The following is a 27,688-nucleotide window of genomic DNA, read 5'->3' as shown; positions in this document are numbered from 1 at the left end:
CAGCCCCGCCAGCACCAGGCAGCCCAGGGCTCCCGCGCGCAAGCTGCCCGGGGCCGGCGCCTTCCCACGGGCCCGCACACAGGCCACCGCCACGCTGCAGTGCACGGCGGCCAGGGTCAGCAGCAGCACGGAGGCCTCGGAGCCCAGCACGGCCAGGAAGCCCACAGCCCGGCAGCCCGGGCCCGACTCCCAGCGGGCGCCGTACTCCGCGAACCGGCCGAAGGTCAGCACGTCCACCGAGGCGAGAAGGCCGCAGGAGAGGCCGGTCAGGGTGTTGGCCCCTGCGATGGCCCCCACCACGAACTTGAACGGGGGCAGGGGGCCGGGCCCAGCTGCGGACAGGCTCAGCAGCACCAGCCCGTTGCAGAGCACGGAGAGCAGCACGGCGGCCCACACGGCCAGGCGGACGCCCCAGCTCTCGAAGAGGTGCTCGCAGGGCTTGAAGGGGCCTGCGGGAGAGAGGACCACACTCTAGCCTGGGGCCGCGGGACGGACACGGCCTCATCCATCTGCAGGGCAGCCCTGCAGGCCACCGGGAGTCTCAGGGCTCCTGGTGGGTCTGGGGGAGGAGCAGAGGGGACACAGAAGCAGGGCTTCCTCCACGAGCTGCGGGGGGTGGACACCAGTCCAGAACACGGAGGCACAGACGTGTGAGAAACGCACACGCGGTACAGACTAAGGCAGCACGGACCAGCCTTGGGGAAACATCAGGCAGAGCAGTCCTCCCCACGGAGCAGCGTCCAGAGCAAGGAAGGGACAGGCTGGCCTGGAGGAGTGGCCAGGGCAGCAGCCCTAGGGACAGGCTGGGGCCAACCCGCAGAGCAGCACCCAGGACCCTGCCACGAGGAGCCTGGCCAGGTGGGCTCTCCCTGGTTCCTCGGCCACATTTAATGCTCATGACTGGGTCAGTGTTGGGGGCAAAGCCTACTGAGAACATCAGAGGGCAGGTGGCCCCTGGGGTTTTCCCGTCTGGTTCTGCACTGGACGGCAGACAGCCTGGCGCTGTCCATCTCTCTCCCCAGGCCCTGTCCTCAAACCACCTTGTAACTTTGGACCTTTGTTCCTTCATCCATCCTGACCTGGACTCCCGTTCTTCCACGTGCTGCTAGGCGGCCTGGGGACTTGAGAGGATTTGTGACAGCTATTTTTTAAACTTTTTTTTTTTCTGATTACCAAATAGTAGATGTCAATTGTAGAAAAATTGGAAAATGTAACATGGAAAGATTAAAACTGCTTATGATCGCTCCTCAGAGAAACTCATCATTTTGCTATGTTTTCTATCAGTTTTAAGAAATACATATAGATTTTTAAAACTAAACTGGGACTTTAGTTTCTCATTCTCTCTCTTTTTAAAAGTTTATTTGGCTGGGTTGGGTCTTCGTTGTGGTGGGCGAGCTTCTCATTGTGGTGGATTCTCTTGTAGCGAAGCAGGGGCTCTAGGTGCGCGGGCTTCAGTAGTTGTGGCACGTGGGCTCAGTAGCTGTGGCTCGCGGGCTCTAGAGCGCAGGCTCAGTAGTTGCGGCGGACGGGCTTAGTTTATCCGCGGCATGTGGGATCTTCCCAGACTAGGGCTCCAACCCGTGTCCCCTGCATTGGCAGGTGGATTCTTAACCACTGCGCCACCAGGGAAGTCCCATAGTTTCTTATTCTTTTTTAAGTTAAAGTTTTATCATGCACACTTTCCCATATTGTTACATTACTGAAAAACACGTTTTAGGTGTCTGTGCAGTGAATATGGGCACACCAGAATTTATTTGGCCATTTGTATGTGCTATTGTAAAAGTGAATGCAAGTTGGATTTTGTCTTTTGGAACTTCCCCTTTTACGTCATCACTGCTGATCACCGGTTTCCAGAGGCCGCGTGAACACGCACCTGCGCCTCCAGGTGCGCTGGTGCGCTTGTCGCTGCGGGCACTAGAGGGCGTGCTACAGCCGCGAAGCGCGGGGCGCGTGTGCTGCGGGGCCTGGGCGGGGCTGGAGAGCCGGTGAGAGGGACGCTATCCGCTGCCTTCCACTCGTCCATCCGACGCTTCCCCACCCGGCTCCCGTGGCCGCTGCTGCCTCCGGGGCGGCCTGGGGCTTCACGCTAAACACAGAGGCTGGGCTGGACCAAAGGGGAATTTTTTTGTTTCTTGACAGCAAGATGGATTTAGCGGAGACTGAAGGAGGCTTCCTCAGCCGTTAAGGAGCGGACAGTGCTGCAAGGAGCCCCCCGGGACACCCGGTGTTTTACGCCTGGGAGAGCTTTACCTACGAGAGGCGGCACCCCTCCTGGGATGGAGTGGGGAGGGATGCAGAAGGGGGCCTTGCAGGGTGCTGCCCTGCTCGAACTCTGCGGGTCTCAGACGAGCCAGCCCCGCACCCGCCCCCTGAGCAGTGGGGTCTCTTCGCTGAGAGAAAGTTCCTCCTGGCTGTATCACCTCTGGCGGCTCCTAAATGTCGCTTTGACTCCCCTCCCCCGCTCCCACTGCCCCCAAGCAGCCACCGAAGGGGGGCGACAGCCCCTTCCCCGGGAATGACAGAAGAGGCTGAACTCGCGGAACAGCAGGGGCTCCTGCAGTGGAGCAGGACGCTGTGGTCCTCCGCACACCCACGTCCTCCGCCTGCCTCTTGTCGCTTTTAACCAAAGAGTAAGTTTAATCAGAGAAGTGAGAAAACGCAGAAGCAAAGGACAGAGTCAAAGGACTAAATAATAATAGTCATTGAGCAAAGTCAAGGGCCTTCAGTCCGTCCTCAGGGCTGTAGATAATATTCTGAGCCATGTCCTTTGAGCTGTTTTATAGATGCTGAAACCCGCCCCGCCAGCTGGAAGAAGTTAACTACATGATGACCAGGCCGTAGCCATGACCTAAGCTGCCACGATTCTGAGAACCGGCCTCAAGAAATGGGAACAAGCCGACCCTGGAACTGAAGCCTAACCGTACTTAAAGCAATCAAGAGGGCGCTGATCAGAGCACCGATGACCAATTTCAAGATGACCGTCAGAGCTGACTGTGCTGTTTCTGCATGTAGCCCCCTCCCTCTGCCTGTACATCCCTGAAACTCCCCCGTAAAAGCTCTTGCCCACTGATTGTCGGTGGGGGGAGTCGGCCTTTAGGCAGGCGTCCACCCTCCCCCTCCCAGGTTGCCAGCCTCCAAAGTAAAGCAAACTTTCCTTTCCACCGACCTTGTCTCTCGAGTATTGGCTTTCAAAAGGCGAGCAGCTGGACCCCACTTTCTGTAACGCTCCTTCCCCAGTCCCTGCCCTCCCCACCCCGAGGCACCCCTCTCACCTGGAACAGGGCTGCACTGGACAGTGGGGTGTGGCCTGGGGTCCTCCACCTCCAGCTGGAGCTCGTCTGGGTCCACATCATCTGAGGGGAGACCAGAAACTGGCTCAGACCCTGGTCTTGGTGTGGGTCAAACCCCACCTTCCTCCAAAACCCCACCCCTCTGAGATGTTGTCCGGACTCGTCTGCTGGGCACGGGGCCTCCCCGCGGCCCTGCGCAGGGGTGTCTACCCTCGGGGGCAAACCTCTGGTCAGCTCCCTGTTACCCGCCTGTGGCCCTCAGACACCGAGTGCCCCCATGTCCTCCCGGGCAGCTGCACAGAGTCAGGGGAGGCTGCCCTGCTGGTGGGGGCCCTCCACACGGGCCAGCCCACCACTGTGACCCCGTGTCCGGCTGGGAGCCCTGCACACTGCAAAGGACAGAGCAGCGAGCGGGATGCGCTCGGAGGAGGTGGACCAGGGACGGTGACGACAGCCGAGCCGCTGGGGGTGTTGGACTCGGAAAAGGCAGGGTGAGGGGAGGAAGGCCGTCCTCAAAGAGCTGCCCGCCTGCAGGCATCACTACACCCCGACGTGCTGTTGGTCCCAGGCGGCAGAACCAGCATCAACAGACGGGTCACAGAAGGAGGCAAATCATGATCCAGAGGGAGAAGTTCTGGTTCTTCCTACACAAAGAAGCTCCCACCATCATAGGTCACGTGTGCTGACCGCAGAACACTTGCTGGGCGTTGGGCACAGGCGGGGGGGCGTGTGGGGTGGACGAGACGCGGCCCTGCTGTCGAGGAGCCGTGGGCACGCACGCTGCCCCCACGAGGAGGTCACCTGGCGCCAGGGCTGGGGCTCCCCCAGCTCTCATCCTCCAGGCCCCGCGCCTGCGGAGTCCTCACCGACCCTCCCCACAGCTGCAGGAGGCAGGCAGCCCCGGGCATCATCAGACACGTGAGGAATGTGAAGACCTCGCCTTGGGTCTCACAGCCAGTGAGCGACAGAGCGGAAGTCAGACCGAGCCTCGCTGGGCCGCAGAGCCAAGGTGGGGGGACGGGGAGACGGTTGGGGGAGCTTTACAGATGCACACGGTGTGCGTAACTGGAGAGACTGGAGCAGGAAGTCTCCAGTGTGAGAAGGCGCTTCTCTACTGCGTTAGCAGGTAGACTAGATCATCTTTAACCATCCTTCCAATTCTAAGTCTAGGCTCTGCGATTCTGTTCGTCTGAGAAAACAGGATTAGAAAGGCAAATCCCTTGTTAAAGAAACTCCAAAACGTGATTGAATCAAATGGCATTATTTTCCTTATTCGCTCTTGTGCTGTGCCTTAAACCAGGGCCTGCAATCTCCAGGGGGGTGGACCTCTCAGGGCCCATAAATTCTTTAAGGATATTGAAATGATAAATGATAACTAAACCAGTTTACAGTTTATAAAGACGAAACTCTTTTGCAGCGATAATTCATCATTGGAAGATCCCCCTCGAGGCTTGCGGGATCTTAGTTCCCCGACCAGGGATTGAACCCGGGCAGTGAGAGTGCAGAGTCCTAACCACGGGACCGCCAGGGAGTTCCTGGGAAGTTTCTGGAGTTGGGTTGGGGTAAGCGGGGGAAACTGCCTCTCCTGGAAGGTTAGGGAGGCGGGCCAGTGGGCTCTCCACCGTGTACAGGCCAGGCCCAGGCAGGCGACCGTTTGTCACACTTGTCCCCGCCTTCAGCTCACATGTCTGCTTCCTGTGTGGAGCCTTCCTCCCACTTAAAGGGTAAACAGTTCAGTTGGGAGCTTTCCCTGGAGGCAGGGAGGCCCTGTGGAGCTGCCCATGGCCTGGGCACTGCTGGGTGGGCAGGGGGCCGGGCTGTGCCCACAGCCTAGCATTCCATCCCTCGCCACCTTTCCTGCTCTGTAGAACGGAGCTCAGCAGTGCTTGGAAATCAAAATGCACAGATGAGATGCAAGAGCTGAGGCCCGTGGACTCCGTCTGAGGCTGTAAGGTCACAGCCAAAGTGCTAAGGACCACTCTTCACCGAGGGGGATGTGGGATATGGCTGTAGCCACGGCCCTGGCCCCCTCCTAGGCTCAGCCACTCCTCAGGACGCGGGGCCCGGCCCTGGTGCCGTTATGGCAATGGCCACCCACCATCCCGATGCCCTGTGGTTCTCCCAGACTCTGGTCTGGTGGAGTTTCACTTTCAGGAAGGAAGGTTTCCACTCCTTCCATCCCTGCGGAGTGGACGGCAGACACCCAGACCAGCCCAGGGAAGCTGCTGCCCCTGCCGGGCCTCACACTCTCCCAGGAGGGCTCCAGTCCCCTTTGCCTGCCCACGGCGGCCTCCTGGGCTCCCAGCTACACTCCCGCGTGTCCGGCCAGAGGCCCCTCCCTGAGTAGCCACCGTGGACGGAGGGCACACGCGTCTGTCTGCAGGATCTTCAATGCTCCCGACGGCCTGTGGGGCGCGAACGCCGCTCCCCGTTTACGGATAAGAAACGGAGGCTCCGCAAGGCCTTGTCTGCGGTGACCCGACCCGTGAGTGGTCTGGTGGAGTTAGAACCTGTGTCCGTCTACACTGGCGTGAATGTTCTTACGTGTTTAGATCTGATCTTTCTGTTTAGCTTCTGCACTGACACATTGTGAAGAGAGAGTTAGAGACTGAAGGGAAACCCCCGAGTCGGGGCCCTTTCCCCTCCCTCCTAATCTGCTTGTGCTCTGCAACAGGGGGCAGGCCATGAAGACCTTCTCTCTGCCCTTCATCAGAGACCCCTCTGGCCTCCCCGAGGGGCCCCCGGGCACCAGGGCCTCTGAAGTCCCTGGTGAGACAGCGGGGCAGACGGCGGGGGCAGCAGTGACCCCCAGCTGCTCCTTTTGGCTCTGAGACACAGCGTGAAAGGACTCTTTTCCAGAAGCAGGTTTAATTGATTTAGCCTGACTCCGCCTAGCTCGGGCTGATTGGAAAACGCTGTCTGCTCTGAGGACACCCGCTGCAGGGCTCGCATGGCGGGGCGGGGGGCGCCGTGGAGGAGCTGCGGCCCACGAGGCCCACCAGGACAGGGCTGTCACATGAGCCACGGCCTGGGGCACGCCCTGGGGGCCACAGAGGGCTTGGCAGGCGGGAGGCATGCCTGCCATCAAGGTCAGCGCCGCCCTTGTGTCCCCCGGGCCTGGGGGACAGGCGTGAACAGGGGCCGCCCCTCCCTGGGCCCCCGGCAGCCCCTGCCAGCTCTCCTCGGGGTCCTGCGCCTCCTCCCTCCCGAGCCCCCCACGGTCCCCCCCACCCCCCGTCACTCACAGTGGCTCTCGGCTGCGCCGGCAGGGAGGCCCAGGGGCCTTTTGGGAGCGTCACGGTCATCAGGGTGAGAGCCCTGGGGCGCCCGTCGGCCCAAGGCCTTGAAGACACCGCGGCACGCGCCGTAGGAACAGCACTGGTAGGCGTAGGGCACCTCCAGGGCCCTGGGTGGGGGTGGGGGGGCGGGACACAGCCACCTTAGCCACGGCCGGGGCCCCGGCAGCCCGTAGCCGCCCGCTGCCCCCGAGCGCCCTGCTGGTGGCCTCCCGGGCTTCTTCCTCAGGCCCGCAGCCGCCCACTGCCCCCGAGCGCTCTGAGTGCCTTCCAGCCTCGTCCTCCCCCATCTAGAGGCCTGAGCCTGGCTCCAACGGGGAGCAGCTGGGCCACGCAGCCTGGGAGCCCCGCCCCTCCGGGCGGCCCTCCTCTTCCGCTCGCCAGGAGACAGGGCTCTCCTGGCCCGTCTTCACCCTCGCCCTCCCTGAGGCCTGCGCCCCGTGCCTCTGGGCACGTCAGAGCTGGGTCGGCGACCTTTGGGTGAGGCCGGACCCCCACTGCTTTGCAGCAGACAGAGCGTGGGCCACACGCGCCGAAGGAGGCCTGGGGTCCTGGGCACCAGCAAGGGCTGAGCGGCTGTTTTCTACTCATCAGCACCCTGGGCTCGGCCCTGATTCCAGGCCGGGAAGCTGCCCAAGCAGGCAGGGGGCCTTCCCACAATCTTAGCTCTGTCCTCGCCGGGGTCCCCCAGGGCTGGGACTGGAGAGGAAAACGCTACGTGGGGATGAGGGGGAAGGGGCCCTCCCCACTCAGGCCTGGCCAGACCCTGGGCCTCCAGGCTTTTCTCGGGGTGAGGCCCAGGGCTCTCTGCTGTCCCTCCCCGCCTGGCCACTGCCCTGAGGCAGACCTCTGTAGGTGTGGGGACAGGAAGCCTCACCTCAGTCTGGGGAAGCTGTCCTTGGGGAAGGCCTGGGACAGAGCCCAGTTCCCTTTGAGCTTCAGATGCACCAGGCCCCCAAGCCCGGCCAGGGGCAGTGTGGTCAGCTGGTTGTCCGTCAGGTCCCTAGGACAGTGGATGGTCAGGGTCACTGGCAGTCGGGGTGGCTGGAGGCAGACTGTGCTGAAGGCGTGGCCAGTGTGCCCGGGATGGGAGCCAGAGGAGAGGAGGGAAGGAAGGCTCGGAGGAAGGAGCACGGATGCCGGGCAGAGGCAGCAGGGTTGCCGGGGCTCCGTCGTCCCCCACTCGTGGGACCTCGGGGGCCGACTACACGGGGCTGTTGGAGGTGACGCCACGCCGTCCCAGCTCCTGGGTAACACAGCCGCTCGGCCACAGCTGCTGGGCCCCGTCTGAGTCCCACCGGTGTCCCTGTCCAGCCCACCAGGGCATCTGCCTGCTGTGCCGGCCCCCGGCCCCCTGCTCTTCTGAGGACACGGGGGCCAGAGCTGGGACTGAACAGAGCGGCCGTCTGGCCGCACGCAGGGGTTCGGTCGCCCGTTCTGTTTCAGGTCCAGCTTAGTAGCCAGAGGTGAAGATGTGCATGGCTCCCCCTGGAGAAATATCAGAAGAAGCCAGGCCTCCAAACCAGACAGCGCGGCCACAGACCGGCAGCGTGGAAACGGCCTGGGCTGGACGTCAGGGAACCGGGCCCCGTCACCAGCTCCCCGTGAAGCCGAGGCGTGTCGCAGGTCTGCCCGAGCCTCAGCGGCCTCATCTCTCAAAGGGATAAAAATACCCATCCGACCGCTGTGGCGGGAGCAGAGCGAACAGGCGGCAAGCAACGGTGAGAGTGTGGCCTGAGCCCAGAGAGCAGGGCTGTGAGCGCCGGGGTCCCGGCCCCTTGAGTGAGCACCTCCTCCGCAGGCCGGAGAGCACCTCAGAGGCGAGGGGCAGGGCTGCACGACCTCCGGCAGACGAGCCTTCAGGACACAGTGGGGAACATGCAGCACTGTGCACGGCGGCCCCACACGCTCCCCGTTCCCCCCCCGGTGGCCTAGGGGCCCGGCTGCCCGGGAAATGAGGCTGTGCGTGGCGCCGCAGAGCGCGTAGGGGTGGCCCCGGCTCATCAGGCCCCACGTCTGTCCGGGGGGCTGGGAACGCGGTTAGGCTGGGGCCACATCCCCAGCACGTGTGGCCGACACCCATGCGTGTCCCACCCCAGGCCGGGCCCTCCTGCCCCCGCTGGGCAACCCACAGGCCCACGGTGCTCCAGCACCCAGGAGGAGAGGGCAGTGGACACTCACAGCTTGACCAGGGAGCGCAGGGTCGCAAAGGCCTCAGGGTGGATGGACCGGATGGCGTTCCAGCTCAGGTCCCTACGGGCAGAGGACGTGACAGGAGGGTACAGTGACACATGGACCCGTCGTTCTTACCCGGGGTCACCGACACATGTGCCATGGTGTGGGCATGCAGGGAGGCTGCCCCCTGGGGGTCCTCACGGGGTGCAGGCGTACAGGGAGGGGCCCCACTGGGGGTCCTCACGGGGCGCAGGCGTGCAGGGAGGGCTCCCCGGGTGCTGGGGTTCCCCATGGGGTGCAGGCGTGCAGGGAGGGCCCCCCCAGGCGCTGGGGGTCCTCACAGGGCGCAGGCGTGCAGGGAGGGCCCCCCGGGCGCTGGGGGTCCTCACGGGGCACAGGCGTGCAGGGAGGGCCCCCCCGGGTGCTGGCGGTCCCCACGGGGTCCAGGCGTGCAGGGAGGGCCCCCCTGGGTGCTGGGGGTCCCCAAGGGGTGCAGGCGTGCAGTGAGGGTCCCACCGGGTGCTGGGGGTCCTCAAGGGGCGCAGGCGTGCAGGGAGAGCCCCCCTACCCTAGGTACTCACAGGGCCTGCAGGGAGGTCAGCTGGTGGAAGGTGTCAGCTCTGATTTCCCAGATGCGGTTGTGCTGGAGGCCACTAGGGCAGAGAGAGAGGCTGGATAAGCCCAGAGGCCCGGACACTGCCCCCAACCCCGACCCCACCACTGGGAGGAAGAAAGGACCCAGCCCGCAGAATCACCAGAATGAAAGGGAGCATGGGGGATGTGGCTGCCTTGGGTAAGTGGTCAGGAGACAAAGCTACAAAGCCGTCCCTGTGGCCCCAAAGGGAGTGAGCTTCCAAGGTTCCCACTGGCCCTGGCTCCCAGCCCAGCTGGCCTCACTCCTCGGGCCCTCCAGACCCCAGTCCAGCAGCAGAACGCAGCCCAGCCCCTGGCGGCCCCAGACGGGCCCAAGCTGGGAGGCAGAGCTCAACAGACTGGCGTCTGAGTGGGAGATGGACCCTGGGCCTCGGCAAAGGTGCAGACCCTCCTTCCTTCAGTGTCAAGGCACCAGGACAGGCCCTCATGTCCCCGACCCTGCCTGGTCATGGGGCCCAGACACGGAGGGCCGGAGGCCCTGTCACTTGGGGAAGCAGGAGCTGGGTGAAGGGAGCTCCGAGACTCTGTGAAGTGGTTTCGGTCCCCGTGGAACCTGCAGCCCAGGTTTCCCTCCCAGACACGACTGTGCACGTATGTGCGTGCTTATGGAAACCGAGAGCCTGGGCGCTTCCAGTCCCCCACGGCCACCCCACGTCCCGCCCACCTGCCCCTCCGCTGGCCCTAATCACTGTCACGTTTCCTGCTGCCTTGACCCCCAAGAAGCCGCCTCGAGACCCCTTTTGGGCACCATCTCCTGGGCTGCCACTACGAGTCATGGCCTGTCCCGGCCTCTGCCGAGCTCCCAGCCCTGACCTCAGGGTCAGCAAGCCCAGGGCGGGGAAGGTCAGAGTGCTTGCTGACCCTGCTCTCAGGCCCAGTGCCCCAGACTCACATTTCCTCCAGCTTCTGACACCCGTGCAGGCTGGGCAGCCCCTCCATCTGGTTGTGAGACAGCTCCCTGGGGAGAGGGGGCCGGGCTGGTGAGGGGAGCTGGGCCTCAGGGACACGGCTGTGGATCTCCTCACCCCGGGCACTTCCCTCCAGCTCCCCGCTGGGCCCCTCCTCTCTGCGGGGCCCGGATGGGGCTGCCTCATCCATGTGAAGGCCCAGGGGACCCTGGGAGGGCCCCGGGCGTCAGGAAGCAGGAGGTGAGAGGCGCACGACAGGGCCACGCTGGGACGAGCCAGCTGGCCGAGGCCACCCAGGTGGTACCAGATCCCCCGGCCCAAGCCCCCATCCGGCTGAGGCACAGAGGGGACAGGACCTGCCCACGGACACAGCCTGTCGGTGGCCGGCTAGACACCCGTCCAGGGCTGGTCGTGCACATCTTGAGCCAGGGGCTATGGTCCATCGTGAGCACCTCAGACCCGAGTGAGACTCAGGGGAGAGGAACCTCCCTGCTCCTCACGGGACACGTAAGCTCCTCTGTGGTCCCCGTGTAGACTCGGGTAGCCTATTAGAGCCACTTTGGGGGGATCTACGACGTGCCGGGCGCTTCCAACCCTCCTAAATGAGCCCACGTTTTGCAGATGAGAAACCGGAGCTCAGAGACACAAAGGGGGAGCTGGGGTTCACCGGCCGGAAGTGGCAGAGCTCGGCCTCAGCCCCGGCTCTGACTTCGAAGACCAAGTCTTTTCCCTGAATGGGAGAGGGCAGCCCGGTCCCTCTCAGGCAGGTCTCAGCCCAGGCTGCCTCTCTCCAGGAAGAGAGTGACCAGGGGACGGAGGCCAGAGGGGCCTTGCCAGGCGGGAGGGCGCGGGAGGCACTCACAGGACACGGAGCCTGGGCAGCTGCTGGCACATCCCCAGGGGGAGCCGCCGGAGGCCCGCACGGGTCAGGGTCCTGCGGGGAGAACGGAGCGGGGCTGGCACCGACCCGGGCCCTGCCATCCCCGGCCCCTCCCCCTGCCTCCCCTCTGGCCTGATGCTGCTTTTGGACCCTTTTCTGCTCCTTGTAGGGGAGGGGGACCATGCGCAGGCCGTGGATGGAAACTCCAGCCCCAGTGGGGCCCTGGGAACCAAGCCCAGAGCCCGTGCCCTGTGCCTGGGGCAGGGAGGATGCCAGGGCGTCCAGGGCGGGGCAGTGGGCTGCGAGCAGGCTGCAGGGCGGCGGCCTTGGGACAGGGTGCTCCGGGGAGGGCGTGAGGCCAAGGTCACCCTCGGGGAACTACTACTTCCCTCGTGGAAGATTTTCCAGCTCTGGGTGTCCGCGTGGCCCTTCTGCTCACTCTCTTACGGTGAATCAAGGGCCTGCTACGCTCTCCCCCCTCCCCCCAGGACAAAGTGGCAACCAGGAGGCACAGGAGGTGGCTGTCACAGCCCTCCTGCCGCTCCCGGGTCCTCCGTGCACCTCGGCTTGTGGTTAGGATCGCAGAGAAACTGCAGGCTGGGAAAGCGGGGAGGAGCAGCCCCTCCCCCGAACCACCTGCCAGCCCGGTGGGAGCGGCCATGGGCTCCTCGGGGCCAGGCTAGAAGGCCAGACAACGGGGACCAGACTCTGGGGACTCTGGGGGGCGACGGGGGATTGGGGGGCCAGCGTCCACTCACAGGATCTCCAGACTGGTGGTGCCTTTGAGATCTGGGAACCCCTGGATGTCCGTGGCACCATTCAGAGATCTGGAGATAGAGCACCAGGTGCTGAAGGGGGGTCAGCCCTCAGGGACCCCCACCACAGGGACCCCATCTTCTGGGGACACCATCCTTCCCCGACCTCCCTCCGGTGACCCCAGTTGCTCAGGCCCTGGTGGAGGCTGGATGCCTAGCAGGGTCCAAGCTGCCATTTCCTAGGTCAGCTCCACCCAGCCTGGCCCGGACAGAGCCGGTCACCTGGCCCCCAGCCACCTGGCCACCCAGGCCCAGTGTGCACAAAACACAGGCAGGAACCGTGGGACTCGCCCCGTTTGAAAGGCAACAGCTTGAGTGCTTCCGGAAAGGTGTTTGTCTGCTGGGGTTGCTCGTTGGAGCCGGGAAGCGGGTCTCCCCTAAATGTCACCTGCCGGGGCTTCCCCCAGTGGTCACCCCACCTCGGGGGACCACGCGGGCCTGCACGCGACAGGAGCCCAGCAGGATGGGTGCCGCCGGATCCTGAGGAGGACCCTGGGCTCGGGCCTGAGCGGGAGAGCCTGGGGTCCAGCGATGAAACATACGGATGGCGCCAGCCTCAGGGGTGAGAGTGGGGCGCACAGGAAGGTGGAGCTTGCGCCCCAGAAGACTCAGGGGTGTCCCTGTGCTGCTGCGTGTAGAGCGCCACCTGCAGGAGGTTTTCTGGAGATGTTGCACTTGGGATGGGAATTGACAGAGCAGGAGAGACGAGGATGCCTTTGGGTGGCCAAGAGTCACAGGGTGTGGCTCCGGGGGCCCCGGAGAACCAGAACCTTGTCAGGTTGTTGCTCCTTCAGCTATGTGAGCAGGACCCTGACTTGGCGGGACTGGCGGGCGGGGGTGGTGCCAGGGGGCAGGGGGAGGCACCAACTCACAGGGTGTGCAGCCTGGGCAGGTACTGGAACGCCGACCTCCCCACGAACTGGATCGGGTTGTCATAAAAGTGTCTGCAGGAAAGACACCGAAGCCCTTCATTCGCCCTCCCGGCTGGACCGAGGCAGGTGTCTGCTCTCCCCTCTCCGCGGAGACCAGCACGCAGGGAGCCCCTCTCCAGTTCCGCCTGCCAGCCCCGTCCTCCCCCAACACGCGTGAGGAGCAAGGACTCACATCGTCTGCAGCAGGGGGTTCCCCAGAAAGGCCTTCTCGGGGATGGCCTTGATGTTGTTGTTATGGAAACCCCTGGGGGATGACACGGGCGTCAGAAGGATGCGGAGAGCCCGTGGACGGGGACAGGGGACCCCAGGACGCTCTCCAACAGCCGGACAGGAAGGCCATGGGCCCAAAGGGACATCAGCCTGGGGACCCCGGTTCCACATCTGCCTGTGACTTTCCCTCTTTGCTCAACGACCCGTGGAAAGGAGAGAGGGTGAGCCTGGGCTGAGGGCACTGCGAGAGCCACTCAGGGGAACAGGCTGGGCCCGCACCCCAAGGAGGGCAGAACCCTGGAGGCCCCTAGGGGGGAGCTGAGGCTGCATGGCAGGAGGGAGCGCAGAAACAGAGGGCCCCGGAGGAGAAGTGGTCCCCAGATGGAGCCAGGCTTGGCCTCAAGGCCCTGCACTGGGGAGCGGAGCCCTGGGGGGGGAGTAGGGGGGACGCCCGTGACTGTGGAGGAGAAAAGGGGGCGAGGCCCCCCCCTCCGGGTGTCCAGGCTCTAGAAGCCGGGAACAGTGCATCTGGTTACCGGGACAGTAAATGCTGGACCGGAAAGCACAATCCATGCTGAGCAGCCCCCTCTGCCGTCCTTTTTTCACCAGAGACCCCAGGTTTCTGTGTGTCTTCCTGGCCTCTGGGGCCCGTCCTCCCTCCTCTCATCACTTCCATGCTCATTCACGAAATTCACCTGCAGCCAATGCCCACCCAGCCTGCTTTGTTCAGTCAATGTTCCTGCGTGAGTTCGCTCGTGGCACGTGTCTGATCACCCGCTTCGTGGCCGGGGTTGGGCCGAGCTCCGAGGGATTCAGTTTACAAGACAGGAGCCCCTGTCCTCAAGCTGCTTCTCCCAATAGATGTGGACAGACACGCCCCACGCCTGTGCCTTCCTGCTGCTGCTAGCCCAGGGCTCTGCTCTCTCCCCCGAGCTTACATCTCCTGCTCCCAGGCCTCTGCACGCCCTGCTCCAGCCAAGCCCTACAGACCCAGCCAATCTTCTCCCCGCCTTTCCCCGCCCCTACCCCACTCCAGGGGAAAGGCAGGCCTTGGTGATTCGCTGGCAGTGGGGGGCGTGCAGCTGCTCCTCACGTGGACCCTCCCCTGCGCTGGCCCAGCTCCCCACCCGCTTCCCGGCGGCGTTCACGCTGTCAGCCGGCTGGACCAGGTGAGGGGGAGGCTGGGGGTTGGTGCTAAAGGCCCCGGTGGCCATGAGAACAGATCCAGTGCTGCCTGGAGGTTTGGGCTCTGGTCGTAAACTTCCACTGCCTTAACTGGTCCCGCTCAGCACCACGCAGAGCCCGTCCTGCTACACGGCGGCCCCTCCTCCCCGAAGGCTGTCTCCCCACTGTTCGTGGCACGTGTCTGATCACCCGCTTCGTGGCCGGGGTTGGGCCGAGCTCCGAGGGATTCAGTTTGCAAGACAGGAGCCCCTGTCCTCAAGCTGCTTCTCCCAATGGATGTGGACAGACACGCCCCACACTTGTGCCTTCCTGCTGCTGCTACCCCAGGGCTCTGCTCTCTCCCCCGAGCTTACATCTCCTGCTCCCAGGCCTCTGCACGCCCTGCTCCAGCCAAGCCCTACAGACCCAGCCAATCTTCTCCCCGCCTTTCCCCGCCCCTACCCCACTCCAGGGGAAAGGCAGGCCTTGGTGATTCGCTGGCAGTGGGGGGCGTGCAGCTGCTCCTCACGTGGACCCTCCCCTGCGCTGGCCCAGCTCCCCACCCGCTTCCCGGCGGCGTTCACGCTGTCAGCCGGCTGGACCAGGTGAGGGGGAGGCTGGGGGTTGGTGCTAAAGGCCCCGGTGGCCATGAGAACAGATCCAGTGCTGCCTGGAGGTTTGGGCTCTGGTCGTAAACTTCCACTGCCTTAACTGGTCCCGCTCAGCACCACGCAGAGCCCGTCCTGCTACACGGCGGCCCCTCCTCCCCGAAGGCTGTCTCCCCACTGGCTCAGCGCCCCTCTGCGTACTCACTGCCCCGCCGGGTCCTTATCTCCACTGGTCCTCCTCCCCCACTGTCGCCTAAAGCCCATCCACCCTCTAAGGCTGACCTCAGACAGGTGAGCCCACAGGGCTCTTCCTGTGCTCTCTGGACACCCAGACCGTTTCAGCTAAGATCATATGATCTAGGGTCGGAGTTACATGCCGACCCTGAGCTGCTCTGTCCTGCCCCTGTACGCTGCATCCTCGACAGGCCTGAAGCCCTAGGGGACGGCTGGTGTCCGTCTCACCCCTGGTTTGCACTTAGCAGGAGCAAATGCATTTTAGAATAAAATGAGCAGTGGCCGTCGGGGGGTGGGGCAGAGCCAGCTCCGAGGCCTGTGACTGCTGACCTGGGAGGTCGGGACCTCGGGAGGTGAGGGCGTGGGGGGCCCTTGGGCATAGGGGACACCCGAAACCCCACAGAGGAGCTTACAGTTCCTGCAGGCGGCCCAGTGTCCGGATGGCCACGGGGAACTCGTGCAGCTGGTTGTAATTCAGGTCTCTGGAAAGAAGGCAGGACAGTCGCTGGAGGGCAGTGCCCAGGGCGCGTCAGAGGCTCCGGGAAACGGACGCTGGCTCTGGGTTGGCTGGAGAGAGGGGCTGGCAGCCTGCCGGGCCCAGGGCCAATGTCTGGAACACACTTTGGGCTGTTTCTCTCCCATCGCTGCCCCCAGACCTCGGCAGGGGCCTTCCCGGCCACAGACCCATTTTGAGGGGACACTTAGGGGTGGACAATGGAACCAACTCTCTCCGAACAGCTCCTTGGGCTGAGGAGAGTATCTCAAGCCTTTGGAGACACCAGTGGATGGGGAGGGGGCCTGGGGAGGAGGGGGCAATTTTTAACACCTTGTCACCGGCACGAGGGATTCTGGAAGCTTCCTCAGGTGACCGTCTTGGCTATCTGTGGCCTCTGCTCTCTTCTTTTGCAAAAATGGACAGGACGTCTTACCTTCTGGTGGTGGCGTGACAGCTAATCTTTATTTTCTCTCACCCTTTTCTGCCTTTCTCCCTTTTCTTTAAACAGTGAACATGTATCATGTGTATAATCAGAAAACATTGGAGGGACTTCCCTGGTGGTCCAGTGGTTAAGACTCGGCACTCCCAATGCAGAGGGCCTGGATTCGATTCCTGGTCAGGGAACTAGATCCCACGTGCATGCCGCAACTTAGGAGCCCGCCTGCCGCGACTAGGACCCGGTGCAACCAAAGAAGGAAAGCAAGAGAGAGAGAGAGAGAGAGAGAGAAAACATTGGAAATGATGTTGAAAAGCGACAGCAACCCAGGTTGTCGAGGGGATGGGGAAACAGCGTTCCAATAAACCCTCGGTGGGCATTTAAACATGCACAACCTTTTAGGCAAAATTTGACAGAATCTTTTCAAATGAGAAGGTTCATACCGAGTCACTCCACTTCCACGAATTCAACGCACAGAAAAGTCTGCAGCCAGGGGTGCAGATGTTTGTAAAAGGAGGCTTGTGGCAGCAGTGCCAGGCATTGTGCCCTTCACGGCGATGCAGCTAAGGGCGGGAGGCGACATGCAAGCGACCAAAAGCAAAGCTGATCGTCCTCGGAGGAGACTGAGAACCCAGCTCCCACACGGCGGGGAAGCCCCGCCGGGGGGGGGGGGGGGGCGAGCGCGACAGGGACTTTTAGAGGATGTCCCCCCGCCCCACCAAGAGACTTCAGGACGGATGTCGGCTTTCAAAGCTGTAAAGCTGGCTTCTGTCTCACTCTGTAGCCAGTGCCTCGGCCCTACGTAGGATGCGCCTGACATGGGGGTGCCATCCTGGCACCTCTACAAGCCGGTGGCTGTGAGCCAGGCTGGGACCTGGGCCCCTTTGCTGCAATGCTGGCACCTGGACACATCTCTCCTCGAGCCACAAAATACAAAGAAACTGTGTGGGACTAAAAATAACCGTGTGCGTGCACAGTTGGGGCAAATTCTCGACAAAAGATGCGAAGAGACCAAAAACCCAAAGTGCCACCTCTGAAGAGCCTGGAGCAAAAGCAGAGGGTCGGGAGCAAAGCAGGGGACTGTGCGTGCCCCCTGCACACAACACCACCTGAGGGGTGGGCAGGACACTTAAGCCACCCCTCTGGCCTGACCTCTGTACTCACCCCTAGCCTCACCCCACAAAAGGAAGAAGCTCGCCCCCCTTTCAGAGAGCGGGCCAGCAAGGGAACCTGTTGTTTGTTCTCGATCCCCCCTGCTGCAGCAGGGGCCCCAGTAAAGCCTGGCCTGAGCTTCTTGTCTGGCCTCTGATCAATTTCTATTGATAAAGGAGGCCAAGAACCCTGGTCGGTAACAGCTGGGGCACAGGGTCCCCGCTCTGGCAGGGGAGGGACGGCTCAGGTGCAGTGTCCCCTGGAGCCCCCAGGATGACCCCAGCCCACCTTTTCGGCCTTTGAAAGCCACCCTTGCCCTGACAGCGTACACGAGGCCATCTAGCGCCAGGACAGGGCCACGGGGAGGCCCTTTAATCAGTGACTTGCAGGTTTTGTGGTAAATACAGGTCAACACAGAGACGATGACAGATTCCTCTACACGGCAGGGTCGTGACACCTAACAGTCCACAGGGAGAGCCAGGCGCCTGGCCCAGGGGCCAGAGGGGCAGTGACCGTTGAGCTGGGTAATTGGCCCCTGACACACACACACACACAGACACCACTCCCGGGGTCCGCTCAGACTTCCCTGGTGACCTCGGGTAACCCCGGCTCTGCCCTGCCCTGCCCTGTCCTTTAGGCAACCATACACCTTCCCCTCCTGTGTGCACACCTGGATTCGTTCAGAGAGGCCCCCCGGGCCGCATGAGGGGAACGTGAACCGAGGGCAGGGGGTTTGCAACGCACCTTCCTGAGGCCAGAGGTGCTGTAGGAGTTTGCAGATTCCTGGGGTTCTACAAGGAGCGGCAGAGGCGCCTGGAAAATCAGGCCGAGAGGGCTGGGGATGGAGGCTGAGGCGGGGTAGGTGCATTCTTTTCCCGACCTTTGATTGTGTAAACGATTCACCCTCCCGTCTCAACGTCTCCAAATCCAGAGCCCCTTCCACCTGGCTCAGCCCATTCAGGAACCCTCCTCTGCTGCCCCAGGAGAACTAGATCCCTCACAAGTAACGTGGGAGCACCTTCCCTCAGGAGTCTTAATACTGCAGCCTCACCTTCAATGCAAAGGCCCACCAGGTCTGGCCCCAGAGCTTTTGCTCACAATTTCATCTGCCTGGGACACTCCAGGCAGCGGCACAGCCACTCCCTCCCTTCCCTCAGGCCTCTGCCCAAATAACCCCTCTTCAGGAGGCACCCCCTGACCCGCTGGGCGCCGTTCCCTTGCCCTTTGTGGTCGATCGGAGGTGGCCCCGGGTCTCATCATTTATTTGGCAGCATAAGTGAATCAAATCTTCACATCGCACACCTTAAACTTATACAACGTCGTATGGTCGATTACAGCTCAATCAAGCTGCCCGGAAAAGTGGCCCGAGTCCCCTGCAGCCTCGCCATCCCGGCTCCCGGGCAGAACGGGGTGGAAGTGACGTGGGGCCGCCCTGTCCTGAGTCACAACAGCCCTCACAGCCTCTGCCTCCTCTGGGAGGGCCCTCAGCACGTGTGAGAGCCCGGCTGGCCTCCCGCAGGACGGGGGCCGCGTGGAGAGGGCGGGTGGCCGGCACCGAGGCCCCATGCGCCCTGGCTGAGCCCCAGCGGAAGACAGCTTTGCGATGGGCCCGCGGGACAGCTCGGCAGAAGAGCGGCCAGCACACAGGTTCACGAGAAATCGCAAATGTTGTCTTCAGCCACTAAGCTGAAAGAACAATAACAACGAGATACCCTGCTTGCTTTGTCCTCATGGAACACGTTGACATCTGACAGATACCTGTTTATTTTCTTCCCACCAAACTGGAATGAAAGTTCCTTGAAAATAGAAACTTTGCTGTTTTCTAATTGAAACCCCGCAAGGGTCCTGGCACAGAGCAGCCGCTCAACGAACACTGTTGTCTGAGTAAGTGAGTCAGTGAAAGGTCTAGACAAGTTGATTAATGAGAAACATTAACGGACTCTCACAGGAATCTGGAGTATTTGCGGGGATAGCCTTAAGATGCCGAGGCTGATGTCAAGAGGCACCAGCCAGTCCTGAGCGGCACCCTCGGGGTTGCCCGGGGCCAGCGAGCCTGGGACAGGTCCCCTGGGACCTCGCCGTCGTCGAGCCCTTACATACTTCGTCCAGCAGCCAAACCGACTGGTTCCAGCCCTCCTCGACAGTTTCTGGTCAGGAATCTTACTGGGGACGGCCTGACAGACAGTGGGCATGTGAACGAAAAGGCTATTCTTGTAGAAAAACGTGGGAGAATAAAAATGGTGCAAATGTCAAGAAGAATTCTGCAAACCACATGCCAAAGGGTAGCCTGATTTTTTTCCAACTGGATGTCTACACAGATTCAAGGGTCACTGCCACGCCCTGCTTCATCCGGGCCGCGCAGATGTCACCTCTATGTCACCTCCGGTCTAACGGCCCAGGAACGTCCCCGCAACCCTCTCTGCCCCCGAGGAATTCTTCAGTTCAGGGCGACGGGGGTTTGTTGCTACCCCCCAAACACACAGAGAATTCCACTGGGTGGAGCGGGCGGTGCAGAGACGCGTGGGAGACACCCCGTCTGGACGGCGGGATGAGCGGCTGCGCGGGATGTGGCGGGTCCCACAAACCCAACACCAGGGCCTGTGGAGACGGAGATGCATGTGGCTGAGACAGGGCTCCACGGGGATGCGGCCCCTGGACCAGGTGCAGGCAGCAGGAGGGATATCAGGGCAGAGAGCACGGTCTGCGGGAGGCGAGGGGTGGGCTTTGGAGAACAAGCGACGCAGTCGGGTTGCGCAGAGGGCACTGTTTCCAGGTGAGGACGGGGGCAGGGGCCGCGCGCTCCCCGGCCTGAGCCCTGGCTCCAGGTCGTCCCTGGGACAACCTCTCCAGCACCGAGCATCCACCCCAACGACCTCTTGTCCTGCAGCTGCCTCGCCGGGAGCTGCTCCCGTTCCACCCTTGTTACAGTCGAGGGAAGTGAGCACAGGAATTAAGGAAGGTTCCTGACCACACCCAGCCGTTAACTGGCCAAGGCAGAGAGCACCGTGTCCCCCAAACCCACCCTCTTCTCTCTCTGCAGCCACGCTGCCCGTGCCACAGCCCCTAGCCCCGTCGGCCACGTAAATGTATGACACGTGAGTAAAAGTTCAGCTACACCGACCACACTTCAGCTGCTTGGTCACGACGTGTGGCTAGTGGCCCAGGTGTCAGAAGCACAGATGGAACCTTCCCACCTTCACGGAAGTGCGGCCCTCTGTAACAGGGGGCACAGCCAGGTGCGGCATCTTCCCGGCTCCCTGCGGCAGGCCTGGCCACGGCACTGGTCCTCAGAAGATGGGCAGCGGTGACGCCTGCCACCTCGAGAGCAGGGCCTACGAAGCAGCCAGACTGCCCCCTCCACGGCCTCGTCGCCCTTCTGCCAGCTAGATGCCAAGCACAACGAGGCCCTGGGGATGGCAGGACCCCGAGACGCCAGATCCCTGCGTCACCACACGGAGGAGGGCCACCTGCTGAGGAAAAGCACCTCCTGGGGCTACTACACGATCCAGAAACTTGCGCTGTGGTTCATGCTTTGGTCTATTGGGGACAGCAATTTAGATATCATTCCACTGACCTGGCGTCACACCCGGCCTCGAACCTGAGTCTGAAGCCCCCACTCAGCTACTACACACCCGCCAGAAAGATGCTTCTAAAATGCAGAGCTGATGCTGTCATCCTTCGGAACCCTCAGAAAAGGCTTCTCACGACTCCCAGAACAGCGTTCGGGTGCCTTCCTGGGCTCCAACACCTTGAGCGGTCTTTCAGCTCCACCTGCCGTCTCACCCGCGTGGAGCCTCACCCCCTCCTGCGTTTAGCTGTGGCTCTTCTGCCCTCAGCCCGATGCCCTCTCCCCACATCCTCAGCTGTCAAAGCCCTAGTCATCCTTTGAATCCCACCCAGTCCCTGCGGTCAGGACGACTTACTCGCTCTTCCAGAACCGTCCTGGTGTTTTCTCCAGAAACAGGGTCAGGGTGAGACGGGTGACGACGCTGGTGGTGGCGACAATAGCGGTGATGATAGTAATAGTAATCACTGTGTAACAGTCACGGTCCAGGTGACTTACTATCGGCATTCATCTCATTCCCACGCCAGCCCTTTGCGGCAGGTACTGTTATCACCTCCATCCTGCAGGAGATCAACTAAGGCACAGAGGGAGACCATCCCTGGACCACGGTTCTAGGAAAGGAATCGCCAGGATTGTAGCCCCAGCTGTTGGCGTCCAGAACGGGGTGGTCCGGGTACATACTGTCTCCCACGTGAGACGGGAAGCCTGTTGGCACCAGGAAGCAAATGGATCCCCTTGTGGATTTCCCCGAGCCCAGGCACCGGCCACGTGCATGAAGGTCCACTGTCAGGGTGATGGTCTGAGCGCCCTGCGGCTGGCCACGTGGGGCTGCGTCTCGGCCCTCGGGTCAGGCTCTGACCTGCAGGCTCCTGGGCACGGCAGGGGAGGCCTCCCCTGGCACGAGTCTGATTCTTCCGTCGCAGGTGATTTACGATGCCCTAAACTTCAGCTGGAAAACGCATCTGTGGCTGTAGAGTCTATTATGTTTAATAACCCAGAATCAGCCGGGAGCCCAGGAAGAGTGAATTGTTCTGTCTGCAGCTGGGAAGGGCTGAGGTTAAAGAGAACCCATTCCCAGCTCCAGCCAGAACTCGCTCTGGAAGCGCAGTTATCTGTGGCTAATCCTCCCCGTCGTCTGCTCAGCTGTCCCAGCCACATCCAGCCGGGACCGATGGCGTCGTCGGCAAATGTAGCTAGGAAGGCGCCCCCAGCCCCGTGATGCTCCAGGACCCGCAGCCCCGGTTTCTCCTGCCATCGGGCTGTGAGGAAAACAGCCACTCCTGGGAACCCCGGCAGCCCCGCTGTGTATTCGGAGCACAGAGCTGGCAGGATTTCACTGTCTTCTTGTCCAGCCCCGTCTTTCTATTGATCGGGAAACTGAGGCTCGGAGAAAAGTGGTAGACCTCTGCCCGTCAGAGCCAGGCCCTGAAGCCAGTCCTGCTGGTTCCCGGGCTAACATGGGCTCCGTGCTATGCAGAGCGAGTCCCACTGGGCTCCAGGTAGCAGGGCCAAGGGCAAGGTTTTGGGGAGACTGGGAGAGACGGTGAGTGGAGGGGGAGTCAGGTTTCCCCAGACGCTCACGGGCAGGTCGAGGCAGGTGACTCCGAGCTGGAGGCTGGGGTCTTCTGTGAGTTTTCTGCTTTGGAGTGAACGGAAGAGCTCCTGCCGTCTGGGACCAGCAGCGTCACCCTGGACCAGTCACTGAACTTTGCTGTTTGTTCCCTCACCTGTAACTCGGACGCCCACCGCACAAGGCACTCTGTTCACCTGGTCCAGAGCCCGCACGGGGGGTGTCACACAACGCGATTCTCTCCGTCTTCCTTTTCCTGGACACGAGGCTCCAGAACAGACAGCGCACACACAAGCTGGCCTCTACTTTCCACAGAGAAAGATTAATATCATTAATTGGGTTTCCACTTACACTTCTATTCTCAAGGCTCATGTCTGTGTTTATCACCAGATCACAGGTAAAGGCATGTGGAGGAATGTGGGGGCCCAGCTCCCACGCGAAACACAAACCCCAGACGGTCGGAGCCACGTTTCCCTACCAAGGCTGGTAGGGGAGGCGGCTAAGCGCGGTGAGCACACGACCCGTCCTAACTGCTGAGCCCGGGCCCCAAGGCTGACTCCACACATTCGGGGCAGATGTCCTGGTGAGCCAGGAGCCAACAAAACTTCACGACTCCTAGCATCGCTGTACTGTCTAAACGGCCTGCCGACCAGGCCGCCCATTAACGAATGCAGCCGTTTGTAAAACTGTCCTCAGTTTCTTTGGAGAGACAGGCATGCCCTCCTTCCCCTTCCCTCTACCCACACCCTCTTCTTTGCCAGAAAGAAACCCCAGAAAGTCCCTGATGCAGCAGCATGGCTGCTTTTAATGCAGCTGTTCGTCCTGACACTGAGACTTCAAGCTGCCTGCCCTCAGGAGGCGCCGGGGATCTGAGAACCCTGGACTGGGAGGAAAGTGAGAGGGAAAGTCCAACCCGCCCGGGGTCATCCCTGGGGTCCCGGTGGCCAGGGCTCCGCCTCTGCCTCGATCCCCTTGCACTGGCAGCCGCTGTCGGGCTGCCCTGAGAATGAAGTTGCCGTCCTCATCCTGGGCTAGAGCATCCCCTTCGCTTCCCCCTTGGCCCCCACCCCATCCGCCAGACGACCACCCGTGTGTAACCTAAGTCACGCTCCGCCTCCTGTCCTCCCGAGTTCTTTGGGTCGAGGTTTGTAGACATTTCACATTCTCACCACCCTGCCCAGAAAAGCCTGTCACTCTAAGATATGATACTCAGAGCAGGACGGGGTCCTGTAGAAGTGGGTGGGTCCCCATGGGCAGCACCACCTCACCTGGACAACCTGGATGCTGGGCCCATCCATGCAGGACACCAGAGGCTCTGAGGCGCTCCTGGTCACAGCAGAATGCAGCTGGCCTAAAGGCGGGACCCCGAGGTCCGGACCACAGGGCTTGTGGGAAGGGGACCTCGCGTTAGGCAGGGATGAGGGACCACCCCCGTGGGCATTTCTCCAAGTTAGAAAGCTTGGGGCACCTGGGCTACCTCCTGGGCTGTGGATATTTAAGTCTGGTTCGGCGAGAGGTCTGGGTACGGGTGACCAGAGCTGAGAAGGACCTTGTGGATGAGATGGTCCCTCGCTCCCACAGCTCAGAGGGAGAAGCTGAAGCTCAGAGAAATGGATTCTCCAGGGGCCACAAGCCCATTTGTCTGTTCACCAAATAACTGCCAAGCGTCCTCCCTGGGCCAGGAGCCGTGCCAGGCGCTGCAGGTGCAAGAGTGGACAGAGCGGGGGACAGACCGTGGATGACGTCGATCAATGAATAACGAAGACTCAGACTGTGGAGAAAACTAAACAGGAAAAGGAGAAAGCCGGGAGGGAGTTGCAAAATGGTGGTGGACGAGGACCTCCCTAGAGAGGTGACATCTGAGCAAAGTCTTGCAGGAGGCCGATCACTGTGGAAGGAACATTCCAGACACAGGAGGCAGCCAGGGCAGGACTTGGGAGGCAGGACATACCCGGCGTTGGCAAGGGCGAGGCCGGTGGGAGCGGGGCTCGTCACCCGAGGCCAGAGTCGGACGGGGAGACACTGAGTGTTTGGACAGAAGAGAACAGGATCGGATTTGTGTTTCAAGTCCCGGTGGCTGTCGCGCGGGACGCAGACTGCAGAGGGACGAGGACGAGATCATGGCAACAACCCGGGGACAGACTAGGGCGGCCTGGGGACGGGGGTGGGCGTCAAGCGCTCAGACTGCCCCTGTGAGCTGAAGACGGAGCTCGGATGCGGGACGTGACAGGAGAGCACTTGCGTCACGCAAGGTCCAGCAAAGCTGCCTCCGCAGAGCTGGGGACACTTCCGGTGGGGGGGTTCCGTGGGCGACTCCGCTGGCATGTCAGTCAGCTTCCAAGTGAGCGTGGGAGGAAGGCCTCTGGACGTGGAAGTCTGGGGTCCAGGAGCCACTACCTCCGTGCTGGAGGCATCAGCAAATCCACGGGACGGAAGAGAGTGGGGCCCGCAGAGGACGCAGAGGGACAGGAGCTGAGCCTTGGGGTCGCCGGGGGCCGGAGTTAGGGTGCTGGGGGCAGACACGCCGGAATTAGTGGTAAGTTAAGAGGCGCTCGGGACTCCTGGCCTAGAGCCCCGTAGTCTCTGTGATGAGGGCTACGTCTTTCTTGTTCACGAATGTTCCCCTGGAGCCTACAGTGGGGGCCTGGCACATACTGGACACCCAGTAATATTCACGGAACCAGTGAACTACAGAAACAGAAGAAGGAGGGTGGCGACCCTCGATTCTTGCCGGTGCCTTCTGCCCACGGGCCCTGGGGTCCAGACCTCAACTTCCTAGTTTCCTCTCCACGGCGTCACCCGGGAACCTGCTGCCTCGTGGTTCCGGGCCCTCCACACGCATTGCACACCAGCTGGCCCGGGGGCTGGGGGAGCGGGACCCTCAGAACCAGCAGGGAGCAGTGATAAGCACGGTGACTTTGACTGCCCAGCGCGAGGTGGCAGGAGGGTCTGCCCTGCTGGGGACGACTGTAACAGCCATCCTGGTTAGGATGCAGAGCAGACCCATGCAGAGCTCAGTTTTCTGCCTGTTAGAAGTCATCAGTGGCTCTGCGGGAAAAGCCAGAAAAAAAAGTTTTATATGGAATAATAAATTCTTCTATAAGCCACAAACCCCCACTAATTTGCAGTTAATAAACCCACAAATGTAAGAGGATTAAAAACTGGCGAGGAAAGAGTTCCTCAACTCCTACAAGGTTGGCCTCAAGTGGCCGCGGGCCTGACGGGCTGACGTCGGGCCAGAGGCAGGAAACCCTGGGCGCCGGCCAGCGGGCAGCTGGAGCGGATCGACCTGCAGCCCCACACAGACACATCCGAGTCCTGACCCTGGGAATCTATGAACGTGACCTCGTTTGGAAGAAGGGTCTCTGCAGATATAATTAAGTTGAGGATCTTCTCAAAATGGTTGGTTTACTGGGGTGGGCCGTGGAGCCAGTGGCAAGGTCCTTATAAGAAGAGGATGCTCGGAGAGGCCGTGTGAAGCAGAGGCAGAGACTGGAGGAAGCACTGACCGGCCCAAGGGACACCAGGGGCCTCGGCAGCCACCAGACGGTAAGAGGGGCACCAGGCAGGTTCCACCACAGCCGCTCAGAAGGAACCAACCCCTCCCACACCTTGACTCTGGACTCCCGGCCTCCAGAGTTATGGGAGAATACATTTCTGTTTTGTTTTGTTTTGTTTTATTAAAGCCACGAAGTCTGTGGTAACTCATTATGGCAGCCACAGGAAACTGATACAGTGGCTGTGCCCTGACTGACCGGGAATTCCTGTCCACCCTACAGAGGAGGTGATCACAGCTCGGGCCACCGTGAGATGACACCCGCGGACAACTCTCTCCCTGCTGCCTTCTGACACGGCACTGTGGAAAAGAAGGGAATGAGGGAGAGAGGGAGGAAGGAAAAGGACATTAATTAATTAAGGGGGAGGAAAGGCACTTTGCTGTCTGTCCATCATTAAATGGGACGACAGGCTGGAGAGGCCAACGTAAATTAAGCACCCACAGGATTCCAGGGCTGTGAATTTCACTACACGAATTGTAAAATATCTCCCCCATTTTCCACGTGTGGAAACTGAGGCTCCTGAGAGCTCAGGTGACTTGCACGTGTCACACGCCTGTGGCAGAGCCAGGGTCTGAATCCAGGTCCACCAGCTCAAGTCCAGTCCCTGGAAGGACCTCCGTGGAAAGCTGCCTGGTTGTCCATCCCTGGCCTAAAGCTGACCGTCGGGCCCAGGACTGGGAGGTGGCTGGATGCTTTCGGGACCCAGTCAAAGCCGGTTTAGAGCAGAATCTGTTGGCCTGGGTGGTTTCAGTGAGGCGGAGACAGAGGGACACACTGCAGCCTTGGCTGCTGGTGAAGTAAAAACGTTCCGCAGAAGCAGACCCCTGGGGTGTCTGCACCAGAGAAGGTTTTACATGGAATGTGCAGTTTGGGATCATAAGGCAGAATCTTCTAATCCCCGACCCGTCCTACAGGCCTCCCAGACCTCTGCTGGATGCTGGTCCTGATCTAGCGAGGGAGCTAGAGCCCGGAGGTTTCTGTTCCTGCCAGGGCCCCAGGCTCCCCTCTGAAGCGGGGAGGTCCAGCCAGCCCGGGGGCTCAGTGAGTCTGATTTGTTTAATGAGGTTATAAGGCGGCCCAGAAGCCATCACCCAGGCCCGAGGGAGGTAAGGCGCTGTTGTCCCCAGACGCCTCCTAGCCCAGCCCCTCTGTTCTAGCTGAGTTGCAAACCCCAAATCCCCAGATCTGGGGGGCTGGTACGGGGCGGTGCTCAGGCTGTAATTATGTTTGTTGGGCCTTTCCTTTTCTTTTTGCACAATTTTATTCGCAACTGCAGCTGGGTCTTCCAGAACCATCCGTGACAGTTCTGAACGGCATCCCGCGGTCTCCAAGCGTGATTTCCAAACACTGACCTCAGGGCCCGGGGTGCCTGGCTGGATCCCTGAGACCTCCCCGGAGAAACCTCCCAGGGTTGCTCTGGGTCATGCTTTCTCTTATTTCTCAGCCCAGGTACCTGGGAAGTCCCATAATGGGTCTGAGTTCACGGGAGCTGGCACTAAATGGAGCCATGTATCAGAAGGCCAGAGGCTTGGGTTCCACCATCACTTACAAACTGTAGAAACTTGGGCATCTCACCCCAAATCTCTGGATTTGGTCTGATCTGGAACGTGGAGGAAACAGTACTTGGCAGGCAGGGCGCTGGCCCACCTCTGATTCCAAATTTCCTGCAGGGGCTGGGCATCCTCATTGTGGGAGCAGAAAGGAGGTGTGGGTACAGGATAGAGTCTGTCCTGTCTGCCTCCAGCT

At 61.5% G+C, this 27,688-nt stretch overlaps 1 protein-coding gene across 1 annotated transcript in view; it reads right to left on the bottom strand.

The window, feature by feature from the left end:
- Positions 1 to 27,688, bottom strand: part of LGR6 (leucine rich repeat containing G protein-coupled receptor 6) — a 95,763-nt gene that overhangs the window by 1,017 nt on the left and 67,058 nt on the right. The window contains exons 7-18 of the mRNA XM_024749665.1: positions 15,580 to 15,648; positions 13,123 to 13,194; positions 12,891 to 12,962; positions 11,962 to 12,030; positions 11,186 to 11,257; positions 10,308 to 10,373; positions 9,343 to 9,414; positions 8,768 to 8,839; positions 7,464 to 7,589; positions 6,536 to 6,696; positions 3,273 to 3,353; positions 10 to 449 (exon numbers count right to left, since the gene is read on the bottom strand). Coding sequence (XP_024605433.1) covers positions 10 to 449; positions 3,273 to 3,353; positions 6,536 to 6,696; positions 7,464 to 7,589; positions 8,768 to 8,839; positions 9,343 to 9,414; positions 10,308 to 10,373; positions 11,186 to 11,257; positions 11,962 to 12,030; positions 12,891 to 12,962; positions 13,123 to 13,194; positions 15,580 to 15,648 — 1,372 coding nt within the window. The remainder of the gene's footprint in view (positions 1 to 9; positions 450 to 3,272; positions 3,354 to 6,535; positions 6,697 to 7,463; positions 7,590 to 8,767; positions 8,840 to 9,342; positions 9,415 to 10,307; positions 10,374 to 11,185; positions 11,258 to 11,961; positions 12,031 to 12,890; positions 12,963 to 13,122; positions 13,195 to 15,579; positions 15,649 to 27,688) is intronic.

The sequence above is a fragment of the Neophocaena asiaeorientalis genome, unplaced genomic scaffold, assembly GCF_003031525.2.
Source record: "Neophocaena asiaeorientalis asiaeorientalis breed wild unplaced genomic scaffold, Neophocaena_asiaeorientalis_V1.1 scaffold44, whole genome shotgun sequence".
NCBI classification, from domain to species: domain Eukaryota; kingdom Metazoa; phylum Chordata; class Mammalia; order Artiodactyla; family Phocoenidae; genus Neophocaena; species Neophocaena asiaeorientalis.
The sequence above is the reverse complement of the archived record's forward strand: the minus strand, read 5'-3'. Positions and strand labels throughout refer to the sequence as shown.